The sequence below is a fragment of the Bos javanicus genome, chromosome 9 (assembly GCF_032452875.1).
Source record: "Bos javanicus breed banteng chromosome 9, ARS-OSU_banteng_1.0, whole genome shotgun sequence".
Taxonomy (NCBI): Eukaryota; Metazoa; Chordata; class Mammalia; order Artiodactyla; family Bovidae; genus Bos; species Bos javanicus.
In genome coordinates, this window is record NC_083876.1 from 74633137 (window position 1) to 74650165 (window position 17029).

General features: G+C 39.7%; 1 protein-coding gene across 1 annotated transcript in view; it reads right to left on the reverse strand.

The window, feature by feature from the left end:
- The window catches only part of MAP3K5 (mitogen-activated protein kinase kinase kinase 5), a 228669-nt gene that overhangs the window by 71036 nt on the left and 140604 nt on the right, over nt 1-17029 (reverse strand). Inside the window, exons 11-13 of the mRNA XM_061428082.1 lie at nt 12719-12826; nt 7081-7130; nt 4519-4614 (exon numbers count right to left, since the gene is read on the reverse strand). Of these exons, the coding sequence (XP_061284066.1) occupies nt 4519-4614; nt 7081-7130; nt 12719-12826 (254 nt within the window). The remainder of the gene's footprint in view (nt 1-4518; nt 4615-7080; nt 7131-12718; nt 12827-17029) is intronic.

Genomic DNA, 17029 nt, shown 5'->3' on the forward strand with positions numbered 1-17029 from the left:
ATGGAGGAGACACGGTTTGACCCCTTGGTAGGGAAGATCCCCTGGAGGAAATGGCAACCCACTCCAGTATTCTTGTCTGGAAAATCCCATGGACAGAGGAGCCTGGCAGGCTACAGTCCATGGGGTTGCAAAGAGCTGGACACGAATGAGCAACTGACCACACACACACACACACATGCACACACACACACGCACACACACATGTGAGGAAGAGTCCACAAAATACCAATAGTAAGGGATTCAGAGAGCTTCCAGGTTGGTGCAAACATTCACACAGGGAGGGTGACTCACCCAACTCCACAGGAACAGAAGCTCCTGCACTCAGGACCCTCCCAGACCTCAGCTTACAAATCACTTCATCTGGCTGTTCATCTGTATTATGTCCTTTAATGATCTGATGAACGTTAAGTGTGAGTTCTGTGAGCCTCTCTAGCAAATTAATCAAACCCAAGAAGGGTGTCACCAGGACCTCTGAGCTATAACTGATTTGTCTAAAACACAGGTGGTGATAACCTGGGCTTGGAACTGGCACCTGAAGTCAAGGGAAGAAACAGTCTTATGGGACTGAGCCCTTAGCCTATGGGATCTCACTCTACCTCCAGGTCGATTGAGTTCAATTGCAGGTGTCACAAAGAATTGTTGTGGGGGGAAAATCTCCACACATTTGAGGATAAGAAATATCAGAAATGAGGTGTTTTGTGAGGAATAAAAGAGACACACAGAAAAGAAACATAGTAGGGAAGAATTGGGGTTTTCCCTACATAGGAAGGAAAAAAAATTTTTTCTTATACAGTGCTTTTTTTTTTTTTAATCCATCCATCCAACAAATACCATTGAGTGTCTAATGGAATAAACACTGTTCTGGCCTTTGGAAATACGACAATGAGCAAAATCGGTAATGTTCATTTTGTTTTGTTTTTTAATACATGCACTAAAAGACAAAGGACTCAGTGCCCAAGAGAACAGCACCCAGGGACCTTATTTAATTAATTAATTTTACATTTTGGCTGTGCAGCATGTGGGATCTTAGTTCCCTGACCAGGGATTGAACTCACACTCCCTATGGTGGAAGTGCAGTCTTAACCACTGGACTACCAGGGAGGTCCCCAACAATGTCCATTTGGGAGTTGGGAGCCTCTCTCTGGAGTTTGCTTGTGACACTACGTTCTTCACTCTTCCTTCCTCTATACATACATTTCTTGGAGGTTAATGATATGGAGAAAAAAGATCCCAAACCTGATTAGAATGACAGTATGCTCTGATGAAGATGACATATCTTGATGAGTTAAAGACACAAGTAAATTTAACCAAAAGGAAGAAGAACATGAAAGACCTAAACAAATTCTAAAGATCTGGGGTAAAGATTTCCATCAGCTATTCACACAAAATTTTCTAACGTGAACATTCTAAGTAGAAAATACACTTTTGGTGGGATGGAAGCACAGGTAATTTTTAGATGCTTGGATTCCAGAGTTGTATGTGCCTCGTTCAAATCCCAAATTTTATGCTTTTTGGCTATATATGATTATAGGCTAGTTAAACTCTCCAGTTCAGTTCAGTTGCTCAGTCATATTTGACTCTTTGTAACCCCATGGACTGCAGCATGCCAGGCTTCCCTGTCTATCACCAACTCCCGGAGCTTGCTCACACTCACGTCCATAGGGCCGGTGATGCGATCCAACCATCTCATTCTCTGTTGTCCCCTTCCCCTCATGCCCTCAATCTTTCCCAGTATCAGGGTCTTTTCGAATGAGTCAGCTCTTTGAATCAGGTGGCCAAATTATTGGAGCTTCATCTTCAGTGTCAGTCCTTCCAATGAATATTCAGGACTGGTTTCCTTTAGGATTGACTGGTTTGATCTCCTTGCAGTCCAAGAGACTCTCAAGAGTTTTCTCTAACACCACAGTTCAAAAGCATAAACTCTCCAAGACTCTACTTTTTTCTTTAACTGTTTTCTACAAAACTATTAATATTACCTACCTAATAAAGTTTATTTGAAGATTAAAATAGATATAGGCCTATAAGATTTATATAGTACTCCATAAATCTTAGCTATAATTATCATTGAAATAAATGAATAGCCTTGAGAATTCAAGTGTAAGTAGAAAAGTCAACAATACACGTGCTAGGAATTCTTTCTTATTTCCAAGTCTTTTTTTTACTATACATTCAGTTCAGTTCAGTCACTCAGTCGTGTTCAACTCTTTGTGACCCCATGAATCGCAGCACACCAGGCCTCCCTGTCCATCACCAACTCCCAGAGTTCACTCAGACTCACATCCATCGAGTCGGTGATGCCATCTAGCCATCTCATCCTCTGTTGTCCCCTTCTCCTCCTGCCCCCAATCCCTCCCAGCATCAGAGTCTTTTCCAATGAGTCAACTCTTCACATTAGGTGGCCAAAGTATTGGAGTTTCAGCTTTAGCATCAGTCCTTCCAAAGAACACCCAGGACTGATCTCCTTTAGAATGGACTGGTTGGATCTCCTTGCAGTCCAAGAGACTCTCAAGAGTCTTCTCCAACACCACAGTTCAAAAGCATCAATTTTTCGGCGCTCAGCTTTCTTCACAGTCCAACTCTCACATCCATACATGACCACTGGAAAAACCATAGCCTTGACTAGACAGACCTTTGTTGGCAAAGTAATGTCTCTGCTTTTGAATATGCTATCTAGGTTGGTCATAACTTTCCTTCCAAGGAGTAAGCGTCTTTTAATTTCATGGCTGCAGTCACCATCTGCAGTGATTTTGGAGCCCCCAAAAATAAAGTCTGACACTGTTTCCACTGTTTCCCCATCTATTTCCCATGAAGTGATGAGACCAGATGCCATGATCTTAGTTTTCTGAATGCTGAGCTTTAAGCCAACTGTTTCACTCTCCTCTTTTACTTTCATCAAGAGGCTCTTTAGTTCTTTGCTTTCTGCCATAAGGGTGGTGTCATCTGCATATCTGAGGTGACTGATATTTCTCCTGGCAATCTTGATTCCAGCTTGTGCTTCTTCCAGCCCAGCATTTCTCATGATGTACTCTGCATAGAAGTTAAATAAGCAGGGTGACAATATACAGCCTTGACGAACTCCTTTTCCTATTTGGAACCAGTCTGTTGTTCCATGTCCAGTTCTAACTGTTGCTTCCTGACCTGCATACACATTTCTCAAGAGGCAGGTCAGGTGGTCTGGTATTCCCATCTCTTCCAGAATTTTCCACAGTTTATTGTGACCCACACAGTCAAAGGCTTTGGCATAGTCAATAAAGCAGAAATAGATGTTTTTCTGGAACTCTCTTGCTTTTTCCATGATCCAGCAGATGTTGGCAATTTGATCTCTGGTTCCTCTGCCTTTTCTAAAACCAGCTTGAACACCTGGAAGCTCACAGTTCACGTATTGCTGAAGCCTGGCTTGGAGAATTTTGAGCATTACTTTACTAGCATGTGAGATGAGTGCAATTGTGCGGTAGTTTGAGCACTCTTTGGCATTGCCTTTTAAAGATAAAACTTTAGCTAAGAATCATAATTAAGCATACATATTTTTGGTGCCAAGATAAAAAGACTGAGTGTATATTGTAGCTAGTGTATCAATCATTTATAATGGTGTCAAATAGTGATTATTTGAATAAGAATAACCCCCAACAAAATTTTAAGTCCAAGCTGGCTTTTACTGCACTTTGGTGTCCCAACTGTAACTCACTTCTACTTGTTGTTTAGTTGCTAAGTCATATCCAGCTCTTTGCGACACCATGGACTGTAGCCAGTCAGGCTCCTCTGTCCATGGGATTTCCCAGGCAAGGATCCTGGAGTGGGTTGCCATTTCCTTCTCCAGGGCATCTTCCTGACCCAGGTATCAAACCCACATTTCCTGCTTGCCAGGTGGATCCTGTACTGCTGAGCCACCTTGGAAGACCCACTCATTTCTACAGGTCCCCACAATTAGGCACCGAGAAGAACTCAGTTATTAGCCCAGGAGAAATATACCCAGGGAGGTTAACACAAACATACAAAGCAGTTCATGGATTTTTGGATTATCTTTTATTGGTGTAAATTAGATCACTGGTTTTTAACTCAATATGTTCCTCCACTTCAAAATCCAATATAATTAGTCCAGGGTACAGCTCAAACACTTTCTAGAGCCCACCAGTTGACTCTAATATGAACTAGAGTTAGGAGTCACTGTTGTAGATAATGGTGAGAATTTCATTCAAGAATGAAAATTTTGGTAACCATAGAATACATGAGCTCTTTAAAAATGAGACCTAAGACTTGGCAATTAACTGGTAAATTTGGTTCAAGTTTTGTCTGTGGAAAAGTAAGTTATGACTAAGAAAAAGGTTGATTTATTAAAGAGAGGTCCTAAATTTCTCAGTTAAACAAGCCACATAATTATAAAATACCAACCCAAATGAAATATTTATATAAGCACATGGCCATGAATTCTCTACAGGAGCTACATGTTCATTCACTAATTAAAAATAATGATCAGGTAAGAACAGTCTTTTTCACACATCAACAATGACTAATACGTACTTTTTACAGTGAAGTTCTGTACAGAAGTAGATTTGGAAATCGTCAGAATTGTGAAGCACGTACAGAAAACAGCATCGTTCTTCAAATTTAGAAACACTGAAACAAACAAAAGAGAATTATTCACAGTCATCTCAATACCTTCCATGAATTGTGATGAAAAAGGAATGCTTTTTATATTCAGTCCCAAGTATGATATCAATGCTGTTTATACCAAAATGTTATAAATAGCACTTCACAAGTGACACTCCCTGTACCACAGTACTAAAATTATTTAATATTCTGAGAATTGTCTTCCTACAGATAAGGCTGCTCAGGGTGTTGCAGGCACATAACCTACGTGGCCTACAACTTAGTGTGGAGAACAGGTCTTGCCTGTCGTAGCACTAAATTGTGCGCTGGGAAGAAAAGCACACATATCAGCTGGCTTACAGACCCAATGATTCTGGTTCTATAGGATCTGTCGAACAATAAAATTCTTTCAAAGCTGGGAAGGCAATGTGTGGAGGCAGTAAAAGCAGCTCATTCCTGTAGACAGTACAGAGGAGTGAAGAAATACCAAATAGCACTTGGATTGGACTCAGCCAGTTATTTAGTTTACAGCAATTGAAACAATTTTGAGTTTACAGTCAGGCCATGCTCCTTTACGCCAAGGGTTGGCAAATATTTTCTGTAATGAGCCAGAGAGTAAATATATCAAGCTTTGAAGGCCAAACTACTCAGTTTTGCTGTTGGAGCAGCCTCAGGCAATACACAATGAATAAATATGGCTGAGTTTCAATAAAACTTTATTTACAAAAACAGGCAGCAGGTCATATTTGGTCTGTGGGCTATTGTTCTCCAATCCCTATTTTATGCCTTTGCATCTGCTGTTCCTTCCATTTGGAATGCACATCATTTTTCACTTCTTGCAGCAATTCTATCCATCATTTGAGGCCCAGCTTAGACCTTACTCCATCTCACTTCGCTACTTCCAACTGAAACAGAAAGATTTCCTCTTGTCTCTCTGGTCTTTGAACATACTTCTGCTAATTTCATACTGTAATGTCATTAGTTATTAAATGTCTATTGCCCTGCTGGGTTGTGAGTGCTTCAAGGGAAGAGTTCAGGTCTTAGTCATTTTTGTATCCTTCTCAACATTTGACAAATAGCTGGCGTTCAATAAATGCCAAATGAGCTGATGCAAGATAAACCGCTGACAGCTGGATTTTTTTCTATAGTTTGTCTTCTATTTATAGAGGAGGAGGCCAAGAAAAGTTAGATCTCTTTGAAGTCACACACTGGAACTCAAGTTTCTCAACACACAAATCGGCAGTAGCCACAAATGATCATTCCATGTTGATATTGTCAGTCACAACAAAGGCTGTGGAGCGATGCCATACATCGTTAGAGAAAATTAACTCATTGGAAAATAAATATGACAAAGAGAGATTTATACTTACCATACTTTTTTAGATGGATGGCTTAAAAAAGGCAGCAATAAGTAGTGTCTGGTCTTAAAAATTAAATATTAGGAGAGTAATGCTTTATCTGAGAAGGCATGGACTGGAAAGATATATAATGAGTCAGTCTGGCCTGCTTCTGTTCACATCATTCACAAGGTAACAGGTGGTTTTGCCAGGCAAACTCCAATTATCAGTGACTCAGACAACTCCACCAGTTCATGCTCCAACAAAACCAATTACCATTATGCCAAAAGCAACAAAGTATTGCATAACAGGTCTGCAGGAATCTGGCTTTTCTCATTTTTATTTATACGGGACAAACAGAAGTAAATGCAACTAATTTGGTTTGAAATGGGCAAGAGTTGGTTTCTCATAAACTTCTGTAAACACTTAACCAGGGGCTCTTGACTCTGAAAAAGTCTCATTTCTAAATGCCAGGCATGGGCATTATGATGGCAATGTCCAAACTGAAGGAAGCCACTGTAACCTCAAGAACATGTGATGAACAGAGATCTCAGGAAAAGTCATTAAAAATTGAATTCCCATAATCTCACCATGTTAGTATTGGCTGCTGCTGCTGCTAAGTCGCCTCAATGGTGTCCAACTCTTTGCGACCCCATGGACTGCAGCCCACCAGGCTCCTCCGTCCATGGGATTTTCCAGGCAAGAGTACTGGAGTGGGGTGCCATTGCCTTCTTTAGTATTAGCTAGAGGACCCGATCCAGTAGACAGTACATGTGTTTTCAACACATCTAAAGAGAGAGTAGTTCCTGGTATACCAAGAAACCCCATAAAAATCATCCTCTAACGTAAACCATCAGCTCCCCCAGCTGGAGAGGACCTCCAACAGCTCCCTTCTATCCTTACCTTGACTCTGGTCTACAATCACACTTATCTCTCAGTCACCGTATTTTAAGTAGGTGACAAGTACAGAGTCCATGAAGCTGTTGTTGCAAATCTTTTTGTAATGAAGATAGTGAGTCTGAAGAAGGCTGAGCATTTTTATCAACCGAAGGGTGCTTGAAGTTCTTTGCATTTTTAAATCAGACTATAAGTCCTATCCAAGACATTCAGGCTCTAGAAAAATGTTTTCTAAGTAAACAAAACCAAGGAGACTTACCTCACACCCCTGACAGAAGAAGCACTAAAATTCCACTCATGTATACCTTTCTAGAACACAAGGGAAAAACAACAAAGGTTGAGTCTTCTGAATGGAAATAACGTAACAGTAATTTAATTGTTAATAATATACTGAGTAAATTTTCCTAGCCCATAATTCTGCAAGGACAAACTATTTAGATGGAAACTGTAGTTCATTCTCAAGCCACAAGGGTGATGCTTACTTAAACATTTCTGTACTCCAATAAAACAGCTTCCAGGAGAATCTAGGAGAATTAGTCTCATTAAATTCTAAACCTTGATTTTTAGCAGATTAACCTATTAACTGTTGTGCCTTCATCTTTAGAGTAAAAACCTCCTGATCCAAGGAATTTAATTACTACAGTTGAGTGATATTTCTTTTCTGAGAAAGAAAAACATTAATTTGAATAAAATCTCTGCAAGATTTTAAAGATAATTACTTATGAATTATCTTTAGTTGTACTTCCTAATTAAAATGGTGCTTCTATTTCTTCAGAAAATAGTACAGCAAGTAGGTATGCGTATGTATGTGTTTAGTTGCTCAGTCATGTCTGACTTTGCAGCCCCATAGACTTAGCACGCCAGGCCCCTCTGTCCATGGAATTCTCTAGGCCAGAACAGTGGAGTGGGTAGCCATGCCTTCCTCCAGGGGATCTTCCTAACCCAGGAATCAAACCCAAAGGTCTCCCACATTGCAGGCAGGTTCTTTACAGTCTGAACCACCAGGGAAGCCCATGTATGTGTAAAGACACATGTATATAGTGTCCATCGTTGCTATAAAGTGTGACCTAATTTATGAAAAATTCAATATGCTAATAAGGTTTGAACATAAGAAATTTGATGACCATTTGAAAAGCATGAATGATTTGCAGGGCCAAGATGAAAATTAAATGTGGAAATTTATTTCTTGAGTTTATTACTAAAGCTGAGTTAAAATCAGTATTAAATTAATATGTATCAAACTTAAAAAAGTGACAAGATAGATGGCATTCCCTATAAAATATTTTATATTCCCTATAAAAATATTATTGTCAACAATATAGAAATAACAACATAAATATTTTTATGGAAATAAAGCAGTTGATAAATGTGTCTAAACTGATCAAGTATTGTATTGTAGTCAATTCTGATTGCAGTTTAATTCTGTAAATGTAAAAGAACCAGAGAAACAAGCTTTTACCCACCCACTTAAAATACTGCCAGAGGCTGAGGTCTTGGCTGGGCTAGTGAAGTGAGTAATGAAGCCTGAGACTCTGAGGTGGTCCAGAACTTTCCTTTGGGCCAAAGCAACTCGAACAGCCACAATTCATCTCCACAACACCTAGTCCTCTGCTAGGACCATGCATCTTAAAAACAGATCCTTTCAAACTCGGAGCTGATTTACTAAAAAACTACTTTCAGTGCACATCTGTCAGGTAACGGGGATGTGACCTGAGTTAACACAGAGCAAATGTTGCTGTATGTGAGGCCCAGAGAGGGAGGAGACCACAGAAAGGTACTCCTGGAACTCAGCTTTCTTAACCAGAGTACAGAGGGACTTAAATTAAAATAGCAGCCGGTAGCTTCAGCTGGTAATTTGGAAAGTGGCTTCTAAATCCTGTTGGCCTCAGGTGACCTTCTAAAAATATGTGAGCCAAGAGCTGCAGCTGTTACCTGCACACTCCTTGCACACAATGCAGCCTTATCCTCAGAGCCTGCAACTGAGCTGCTTTCTAAGGCCAAGCCTCAGATCACGACAGGGGCGCTCAGTGCAGAGCCAGCTGAGCAGAGTTCAACCTGCGATGGAACACAGCGACTGATGAACACCGGCCAGGCAACTCTGGTAAAATCTATCCTCCATCAGCCCCGTTCTGGGAGCAGCCAAAGAGAGATTTCCCAGATTTCCTGGGCTAGTTTTGTAGGAAAAAAGTAGAGCATTTCCAGAATGTTAGATTCCTGGAAGGCTGTGAGTGCTGCCAGGGAATGTTCCATTTCAGTGGTGCAAAGCCCAGGGCCCAAGATGGGAGTGATGTGGGATGAGGAGTCCTCTCTCCTCACCTCCCTTGCTACTGGAACTCACCACACAGAGGCGCTGCTGAGCCATAAAGCCAACATGTAAGGTAAACGTTTCCTGGCTCCTCTGGGAGTCTGGGGAAAAGGGCAGCGCAGAGGCAGTGCTGGAGTGACAATTAATTCCCTAAAGCCCCAAACCAACACTCAACCTAATCTGCACAAGCACCATTTTCTTGGAAATGGTTAGCCTCAGATCCTGTGCCCCAGCTAGGGCAAGGCTGAAGACAAAGTGTTTAATACTGAGCTAACATGGCAACTTCCCTGGTGGATCAGCTGGTAAAGAATCCGCCTGCAATGTGGGAGACCTGGGCTCGATGCCTGGGTTGGGAAGATCCCCTGGAGAAGGGTAAGGCTACTCACTCTAGTGCTCTGGCCTGGAGAATTCCATGGACTGTGTAGTCCATGGGGTCGCAAGATCAGACACGATTGAGTAACATTTTTCTGAATTAGCCATGGTAAACCCATCTCCCTTGCTGGTGACTGGTTTAGGCATGGACACGTGATGCAACTTTTGGTCCCAGGGAACGGCCCTGACCTTCTTTGCATGCTGTCTGTATGGAGTGATGCTCGGTGCTGCTATTTAAGACCATGAGAGAAAAAACAAGAGCACATAGAGAAGCCAACCAGAAATCTGACACTGCTAAGCCACTGAAAGTAGCCCCCAGTGATCCACCTCAGAAGTTCTTGTAATATGAGACAATGTTTCCTTATTATTTAAGCCATTTTTAGTTGAGAGTTTTGTAGTCAAAAACTTCCTTGATGGGTGAGAGCATCATATTATCAAAATATAGAACCTATGGTAAATACATCCCCCTAAAACATGTCCTGGGTCTCCACTGAGTAGCCACTGGTTGGAGCTGGACTGAGGGAAGTGGGGTGACACTTAGTTCTCCACTGGGACCCTGCCCCAGATAGACCAGGAGTGCTTAGCTTCGAATTTCAAAGGACGGGAATTCTAAATAACAATGATTTTAAATATCTTGCAAATAACTTCTCTCTTCCACAATCTAGGTTTTTCTTTCATGTACACATGCAGACTTTCTTCAAGCACTAACTTTTTAAAGCAGCAACCAGGGAGAACTATTAAAAGACTGGGACTTCAATTAATTTGCCCCTGACCACAGAGTCCCTGAACTCTTGGGACTTGGTATAATGATCTTAAAGTTTTGAAAGTAGCAATATAAAGTATACACTAGCTCATATAACCATTCACCCCACATTTTAGAATGAAAATACTGGGAGAAGAAGTAAAGGAGTAAATAAAATCAACAAAAAGCAACACTAGGTTGTGCTATTTTTAGAAGGAAAAATTTAAACATTTTATGACACCCTTCCAAGAAAAATCTACTTCCTATTTAACATTAAAACCTATTAAACCTGTTGCTTATCTGTTATTTAATTATAGTTATTACAGTTGCTTAAAACTAGTAAAATAATAAAGTAATCTTCATTGCTTGTCCTCATTCCAATTGTATCACTTCTATTTAAAACAATAGAGTGGTAATGAATACAGTGGTAATGAATACACTATGGACAGAACTAGGGATAATGAATATACATACTTACGTGTAGAACAACAAATATTGACATCAATTTAAAATGGAAACAGATCCATTTTTTAAAAGTTTAAATTTTTAACAAGGGACATTTTTAACACTGAAGGTAATAAGCAGTGAGGACAAGGCAAATGTAATATTTCTTGATCAAAATATAGTAAAAATGGAAGCAGGACAATTCACAGCCTACGTCTACAACTACGTAAGGCACTGATTTATATCCTAATATATTTATTTATTAGCATAACATAAAAATTGTCTCTACAGTTGTCACAAACATAAAAGAGTCAACACAAGGCTAACTGTATTGAACACAGAACCTCCAAAAAAAGAAAAATAGTGACAACTGGAAATAGTATTCATTTTCCAAAAATTCCTGGCTTACTTTCTGTTCTTTTTCTGTCTTCCAAATAACTTCTGGCTCTCTACTCTTCTTTGGGACTTGCTAATCGCTCATTCCTTTAGCCCCGGTCTGTCCTGTTTCTACGTGTCCTTGTATAACCCTGCTCTTTCTAATCAAGCTTTTGAAAATCTCCTCTCCCCGATAACAATTTTCATGTCTCTAACCTTTTAAATTTTGTAGTTTCAACTGGATGACTACTCTACGTCTGCTTATGAGAACATGTATGCATATACCTTAAAACAATGTAAAGAAAACACTTTACATTGCTGGTAAGGGATTCGCCTGCAATGCAAGGGTTCAGTTCAGTTGTTCAGTCGTGTCTGACTCTTTGCGACCCCGTGGACTGCAGCACACCAGGCTTCCCTGTCCATTGCCAACTCCTGGAGTTTACTCAAACTCATGTCCATTGAGTTGGTAATGGAGACCTGGGTTCAATCCCTGGGTTGGGAAGATCCCCTGGAGGAGGGCACAGCAACCCACGCCAGTATTCTTGCCTGGAAAATCCCCATAGACAGAGGAGCCTGGTGGGCTCCAGTCCATGGGGTCACAAAGAGGACATGACTGAGCAACTAAGCACAGCACAAATAAAACACTGTGCTTTATAAAAACAAGGTTAATAAGATGTATATAGATAGTTATATTAGTTATGATCAATTTTGTCATGATGGCATGACTCCAAGTGGAGTACAGATTGGAGGTTCCAAGGATCCCTTCCTTGGGTTCAATTAATTTACTAGAGCAGCTCACAGAACTCAGAGAAACATTTTACTTACTAGATTACCAGCTTATTATACATGGATATGATTAAGAAACAATCAGATGGAAGAGATGCACAGGGCAAGATATGGAGAAAGGTCTTGAAACTTTCATGCCTTTTCCACATACACCCCTCTTTCCAAATCCCCAAGTATTCACCAACCCAGAAGTTGTCTGAACCCCATCCTTTTGAGTTTTTCTGGAGGCTTCATTACGTAGGCATGTTTGATTAAATCATTGGTCATTGGTCAATGAGTCAACCTCCAGCCTTCCTCCCCTCCCAGAGATCAGGATATGGGAATGAAAGTTCCAATCCTCCAAACTCCTGGTTGATTCCCCTGGCGATCAGGCCCCATCCTTAGGTGTTTTCAGGGTACCACCTCAGTAACATAACAAAAGTCATCTTTATGACTCTCAGCATTCAGGAAATTCCAAGGGTTTTAGGAACTCTGTGCCAGAAATAGGGACCAGATCAAAAACATATTTACTATAAACTGCAATATCACAATTCCCTAATATAACACAAACAACCTCCCAAGTAATTGCTGCCAAAAATAAATAAATAAATAAATAAAAGTATTATTTTTTAAAAAATGGTGCCATTTTGAGTGCCCTTTGGATGGCTATGCCATCTATAATAAAAATCCAAACAGCAGAATTATACTTTATTGAGTGAAATCCAAAACCAAAATTTAACCAATTTTATATTACCAAATACATCTATGCCAAAATAAATACACAGGAAGCTACTTCTTCTAAACTAATACAGACATTTGCTGGAATATATAAATGCCAGAAGGTATAAAATCTTTCACTACTAATGCTCTTGTCTTAATAACTGCACAATTTACCTTGTCATCAGGAAGCACGTGCCAAATAGATATTGTCTTCTCCTCAACTTCATTGTTGATAGACAAATACGAAGGTTGATAGATTTTGGTTGGTTCTAATATTAATACCTTCAAAACATAAGGCAAAGAAACTAGTATTATTGACTTAAGATTTAAGCCATTTAGAGTTGTTATAACAACCCTGCACTGACACGAGAGATTAACAGATAAGGTTTAGTCCAAAGCTGGAGTAAGACTATTTTAACTTCAGATTCTTGCTATCCTATGAGGCCTCTGAGCAATTCATGGTATTAAACAGTTACCATAAGTTACAATAATGCATCACCTTTCATTGCTAAGGAAACTGGAAATAAATTTTTGAAGTCCTTATGTTGGTTTGCCTATCCCCAGGGAATCTACTTGGAGAAGGCAATGGCACCCCACTCCAGTACTCTTCCCTGGAAAATCCCATGGATGGAGGAGCCTGGTAGGCTGCAGCCCATGGGGTCACTAAGAGTCAGACACGACTGAGCGACTTCACTTTCACTTTTCACTTTCATGCACTGGAGAAGGAAATGGCAACCCACTCCAGTGTTCTTGCCTGGAGAATCCCAGGGACAGGGGAGCCTGGTGGGCTGCTGTCTATGGGGTCGCACAGAGTCAGACATGACTGAAGCAACTTAGCAGCAGCAGCAGCAGCAGGGAATCTACTAATGCTATATATATATATATATATATTATATAATTATATATATATTAATATATATTAAATATATATTTATATTAGTATATAAATATATATATTTATATATATAAATAAAGTTTTATCTATATATATATAAAGCTTTTATTTTATTTATAATCAATACAGAATCTATTTCTCTTTTTTTAGTTTTTTTAATTTTAATTTTTTATTGAAGTATAGTTGATTTACAATGCTTCAGGTGTATAGTAAAGTGATTCAGTTATACATATTCTTTTCCCATAATCTATTTCTATAAATGTAAATGTGTCAAAGAAAGGCAGAATGTGGTAAAAGAACAAATAATTCTATGTACATAAGATTCCATATATAGACTATCACTTGCTTATTTTAGATTTTTTTGTGGCCACACCTTATCAGAAAGATGTAGTAGTATGGTTTTCATACCCTTGTAAATGGATTGACAAAAGATTTTGATTAGTATTGCAAGAGTTTTATGTATGAGCCAAAGAAATGGACATAATTGTATGAAATAATAAAAATGCTTTTGCAGCCTCAAACTAGTACCTTCAATAATGATATATTTAGCTTTGTGAGAGAAAAAGAGAGAAATAAAACTAGCTCCTACTTCAGAGAGTATCTGAGGATATATGACAAGTGGGATGAGAGTCTCCATCAAAGGGCTGGACAATGTTTACATTATTACTAACATATCATATTAGGAGCAAATAGCACCGAAACACCACACCTACATTGATTCCAAAGGTGCTACAGATATTAACTTTTTGTACAGACACTTAAAGGCACCTATTCAGCTCAAATTTCCTGTGTGGTCTTAAGCAGGAATATTTGGGGAGAAAATAAAATACCAGAGAAAATGGAACAGTTTTTATTCAAGTTAAGGTACAGAGAATTAGAAAAAGAGGATGAGAAAGACAATATTTTCTTTAATCAAGGGTAAAAAATCCTTAAGGGCATAAAGAATTCTTGGTAAGGCTCTGGTGATGAAAATAAGCATATGCCACAAATAAACACACAGCAAAGAGCTCGCTGGGGAACACAGCCTGATGCAGAAACGTGCTGGGCGAATCAAGGTCCAAATTCCTATCAACAGAGAACTAAGTGGCACTGATTAATAATGAAAATCATTACCTTTCAATCTTAGCTTGGTAAAAACAGTGCTTTCAAATGTGAGTATCCCAGTGTTTGTGAAATTAAAATAAATAATAGGGAATAAAATGGTTTCCCAAAACAGCACTCAAGACTCCACTGAGGACTAGAACTTTCCTTGTCCTCTAAAGAAGTGAGCATGCTATCTAACGTTAGAAAAGCACGGCACAGGTTATCACCTGTCTTCTTAAATGATGGCGTTATTGTTGTCTCAAATAGTTCTAACAGATAAAATCTGAACTATGAATTACCTATCTTGAGATTAGGAAAAAAAAAACTGGTTGCAATTATTATTGTCTAATGATTGCTTCAATAGTATGTGAATTGAGAACTTCCAGATGTTCAAGCTGGATTTAGAAAAGGCAGAGGAACCAGAGATCAAATTGCCAACATCAGGTGGATCACAGAAAAGGCAAGAAAATTCCAGAAAAACATTTATTTCTGCTTCATTGACTACACTAAAGCCTTTGACTGTGCGGATCACAACGAACTGTGGAAAATTCTTAAAGAGATGGGACTACCAGACCACCTGACCTGCCATCTGAGAAACCTGTATGCAGGTCAAGAAGCAACAGTTAGAACTGAATACAAACAATGGACTGGTTCCAAATTGGGATAGGAGTATGTCGAGGCTGCATATTGTCACCCTGCTTGTTTAACTTATATGCAGAGTACCTCAAGGGAAATGCTGAGATGGATGAATCACAAACTGAACTCAAGATTGCCAGGAGAAATAACAACCTCAGGTATGCAGATGACACCACCCTTATGGCAGAAAGTGAAGAGGAACTAAAGAGCCTCTTGATGAAAGTGAAAGAGGACAGTGAAAAAGCTGGTTTAAAACCCAACATTCAAAAAATGAAGATCATGGCATCCGGTCCCAACACTTCACGGCAAATAGATGGGGAAACAATGGAAACAGTGACAGACTTTATTTTCTTGGGCTCCAAAATCACTGCAGATGCTGAATGCAGCCATGAAATTAAAAGACACTTGCTCCTTGGAAGAAAAGCTATGACAAACCTACACAATGTATTAAAAGCAGGGACACTACTTTGCTGACAAACGATGCTGACAAACGTTTGTATAGTCAAAGCTATGGTTTTTCCAGTGGTCATGTATGGATGTGAGAGTTGGACCACAACGAAGGCTGAGCACCAAAGAATTGATGCTTTTGAACTGTGGTGTTGGAGAAGACTCTTGAGAGTCCCTTGCAGTTCACCGCAAGGAGATCCAACCAGTCAATCCTAAAGGATATCAACCTTGAATATTCATAGGAAGGACTGATGCTGAAGTTGAAGCTCCAATATTTTGGCCACTCTTCTTCAGCTCATTAGAAAAGACCCTGATTCTGGGAAAGATTGAAGGCAGGAGAAGGGGACAACAGAGGATGAGATGGTTGGACACCATCACTGACTCAATGGACGTGAGTTTGAGCAAGCTCTGGGAGATGGTAAAGGACAGGGAAGCCTGGCGTGCTGCAGCCCATGGGACTGCAGAGTTGGACATGACTGAGTGAATGAACAACAACAAACGCTTGCTGAGCCCTTTGACCTGCTATTGAAACGGCAAAACATGAGGAGATTTGTAGCATGCCTTGTGGATGTCACAGAAAGGCTGATTAAAGACAAGGAAAAGGATGCAATTTGATGAAACCAGCTAAATACAACTCGCTTGGGAGTATATGTATTCCTGCTTTAAGTGTCTTGTCTTTTCTACCAGTTAACATGATAATTAACCACTAAATTCTGAAGTATAAAGGAAGACAGCAAGGCCTGTAGACCCTAAGAGGAGACAGTAAGCAGACGTACATACTAAGCTCCTATAGAAACTGTGAAAGTACCGCTTCCTCTTCCTCTCTCCTGACATTATCTGATGGCTTGATGGTCTCCTAACTTTTCCAAGTAGGAAGGAAAGAAAACGTACACTGAAGAGAGGTGAGGAAAAAGAATGAATCAAACTGAACCCAAATAATACTAAATAATGGGATTCTTCATTTTCCAAAGAAACTTTGGTCTGCTTTCGTTTGCCTAGAGTCATTGCTATTTCTTGGAAGCATGAGATGGATATGATAGTGAGATAAATGAAACCTATTAAATAATATTTTCTAATATAAGCTACCTGGTCAAACCCATTTCCAATGAAGAATAAGGTAATCACCCCTATCAAGACCTAATGCAGCCTTCACAAGTGTGGGTTATAGAAGATGCTACTCTAAGGACATAAACAGTTACAGTGACTGACATAGAACCACAGGTTCTAGAAGCTTGCCTTTCTCTACGCAATAGAAGGTGGGTAACACACTCCATGGTTGCAGGGAGGGGCTGGGTGAGAAAGGGCAGTGAGTGAAACAGAATGAATGGGACTGGAACTGGCATCCTAAACGGTAGCATCCAGTTGGCTCAGGAGATTACTGTTTTTGAAAGAAGGCAGTTATGAATTGTCTATCCTTTCATTGT